The sequence below is a fragment of the Limulus polyphemus genome, unplaced genomic scaffold, assembly GCF_000517525.1.
Source record: "Limulus polyphemus unplaced genomic scaffold, Limulus_polyphemus-2.1.2 Scaffold954, whole genome shotgun sequence".
NCBI classification, from domain to species: Eukaryota; Metazoa; Arthropoda; class Merostomata; order Xiphosura; family Limulidae; genus Limulus; species Limulus polyphemus.
Window position 1 is genome coordinate 108,586 of NW_013666564.1, and position 3,371 is coordinate 111,956.

Below are 3,371 nucleotides of genomic sequence, written 5' to 3' on the forward strand. Positions count from 1 at the left end.
TCAATACAACTTTGCAATATACTTAATTTCCACAGTCACTTTAACTTCAACATACGCTATAATTCACAACGATTCACGCACTTTACTTACGACTTGACTCGATTATCTGTCTCTATCTCTTCAATCTGTAATTATTCATGCCGTCACTTCTTTTGCTGGCTTATATATACAAAAATAGAGGACGCATAGAGAAGACTAGAGTTGTCACTAACGGACATGATCGTTCTTGAATCTCATGACGTGTTACTAGAGTCACGTGACTTCCGCTGTCGTAACAATATTAAACCGTTGTAGTGCATTGACTAAATTTATTTTAACTTCAATAATTTAAGTTCTTGCTATATATTGTTAATACAGACTACATAACAATTCTATATATAATATAACATTACGTTATTAGTTAAGTTACATTAGTACTTGCTAATTATTTTAATTGTATTTATCATTATTGTAACTTCCTTTTCTTCTTCTTCTTAAACTTTATATAATTTTATCGCGGGTAGTTTTTGGTTACGTTTTGGCAATTACTGAGGACTTGTATTTATTAATACTTCCTGTTTCTCTGTGTTTTGTTAGGCGACAGAGTTTGGTTACTTAAGGTCTGATTAGTTGTGTTAGATATTCCACGTAGTATGTTTAATATATTAATTTTCTGTTTATTACACTTAACATGGTAATGTTTTAATTAATAGTACCAACATTCTAGCTATTTATTTTACGATACAGGTATTCATTTAATTTCTTATTTTGCATCTTCATAAACATTAGTTTTTGATTTTGTTATTGGTCATATCCTGCTACATGGCTCTGCAACTAAACAATAGCACGTGTTATCTCAGATGTTAGACACCACTAAAGTTACACTGTCGGAGTAATTTAACGGATGTTCATAGGTCACAAGACATTATTAAGCTGGATTGGTGTAAATTTTTATCTTACACTGTTATACCGATGTTAAGATGTTCGACAAACGTTAAATCTGCGACAGATTTTTTATTTTTTGAAGATAACAATTAGTCTAAATAAAGTATATTCTACTCTTTATTTACCATTGCTTTGATCAAAAGTATTGAATATAATGTTTAATATATCCAACTTTGTTATTATTATCATCATACTTTTGTTATAGAAACTATTTTGCATTTTTAGTTTAGTATATGTATTTAGGATTAATTAGCCTAAATCTTCTAAGGTGGCCGAACCTCGTGAGATATTATAGGTTTACGGCCAAAGAAACAGCAAGAGTACCCAACTGATGAACCTATGCATTCTAATCTTTATAAGTAAAAACAGTATAGTTAATTAGCTATATTCGTACCGGATTTATTTTGTATCCAAGTGCTTGCTGTGTGTGGAACTTAATATCAGTTGTAATAATTTGAGTTTAATGGTCTTCAATTCCGAACAACTTGTATAGCATTATTTTTTATTCTTCTTTAGCTATGACAAAAGAGCGTGTCATAACTCCAACTCAAAACACAGATATATTGTTTTTTTTCTTGTTCCTTTATAGTATTTAGATGGTAGAGCAATTGAAAGATCGGAAAGGATTAAAGCTGTGCAGGTAAGATTTAATCACATAAGATGTGAGTGAAATCCTTAGAATAGTGTAGATAGATCTAAAATGAACGAAATAACATAACTATAAACCCATGCAAAAAGTTTATTTGTTGCATTGAAATTGAAGCAAATAGTTTTAAATCATTTTATTGAAGAAATAACATTAATATAGCAAAAAAATAGTCTAAATATTGTCTGTAACTTAAATCTTCCAAAAATTGACAATTGTGGTATATATATGTATATTAATGTTCAGTCTTAATATATATATTCAAATGAATGGTCATTCGATTAGAATTATGTTTATTATTTTAATTATGGGCTGCATCTGATGTGATGCATGGGCTAAACGGCTAGATGAGAGATCTCAAAGATTCAGGCACAGCCATCTCTAATTTAGAATTACTGATACAGGGTAGAACAATCAGTGAACAAACCTTATGTCGGTGTGATCACTCTTACCCAAGTAGCAAGATTGACTGTCACAGTTATAATCCCCTGAATTGAAAGTACAGAGTGTGTTCATCATATTGTAGCTTAAAACTTGGGCCTTCCAATCTGTAACCTGACACACTAAACAAACATTCTCCACTTAGAAAAGTAAATATTATTAGAAAACAATGAATACTGAAACATTTCACACAACAGGATCACTACTGCAATATTTGTAACAATTTTTATTTCTTTCAAAAAACCCTATAGTTATTTTGGTCTTTTTTTCCGGATAAGAAGTTTAATTATTTTTTCTGTATGTATGTGTGTGCGTTTTAGCAGCTCTGTCAATGCTTGTCATTGGCATCATTTATTTTGCATTACTGTTACTCATATTTAAATCTCTTTCTAAATGTTGTATTTTTAATTAATATTTTAGTAGGATTAGTAGTAGTTGAAGCATATTTTTTTTTCTGCCTCTCTATCCTCAGGTGTACAGCAGAACAAGAAATAACATTTTACAACAACAAAAAGAAAATGAAACAAAACAGGTAAGGTTTTTGTTTTAATTAATTATACATGCCTTATTTTACTATTAAGTTTGTTGAAGTTCTTGAAAAAAATAGTAAAAGAAGCTCAATATTTAACTTGAAATAATATACTTGAACTTAATAATTGTACTATAATTAACTTATATAAAAGTGATATATAGCTGCCAAGATGGCAGACAAAAATTTTAAAGCTTTGTTTGTTGTTACTAGAATACCTTCAAAATGCTTTGAAATTTGGACTTTTAAATCTGAAAATACATTACAATGAACTGTTGTTTGACTTACATGCATACATTTAGTGTTATTTTTACAGACATAAAGATAAAAGCTATAATGTGGGTTCATTCAAGTCCACTTGAATATACCATAACTGTATCTAAGCTCTCAAAGATCTTTAAACATTCAGACTCTGAAATAATAAAATATCTAAAATTAAACGTTTTTAACTCGTGATTATTTACTTCTGTATAACAGAATGATAAAGAATTGAAGCATAAAGATCACTGTGACAAAGAGGCAACTGTCACTGAAGAAAGTGAGATTACACTGAATGAAGACGATGAAGAAAAGTATGTACCATACATGTGTGTTTGTGTGTATATATATATGTGTATACGCTATATTTTCCTTCATATACACTGGAAGAATTACTGAAAGTCATATTTATCCTAGTTTCAGTTGCTAGCATAAGGTTGGATGATATGATGTATGCGTGAAATGCAAACATTGTGACAGCAGACAAGAAAACTATAAAGCAGAAGTAATAGCAAGAATAAAATAACATATTGTTGCGTCATCGAGATCACGTGACAATTCTCACGCTCTCTT

The 3,371-nt window shown here is 29.8% G+C and overlaps 1 protein-coding gene across 1 annotated transcript in view; it reads left to right on the top strand.

The window, feature by feature from the left end:
* Positions 1-3,371, top strand: part of LOC106461420 (protein tilB homolog) — a 33,691-nt gene that overhangs the window by 16,804 nt on the left and 13,516 nt on the right. The window contains exons 7-9 of the mRNA XM_022388370.1: positions 1,514-1,564; positions 2,484-2,543; positions 3,018-3,112. Coding sequence (XP_022244078.1) covers positions 1,514-1,564; positions 2,484-2,543; positions 3,018-3,112 — 206 coding nt within the window. The remainder of the gene's footprint in view (positions 1-1,513; positions 1,565-2,483; positions 2,544-3,017; positions 3,113-3,371) is intronic.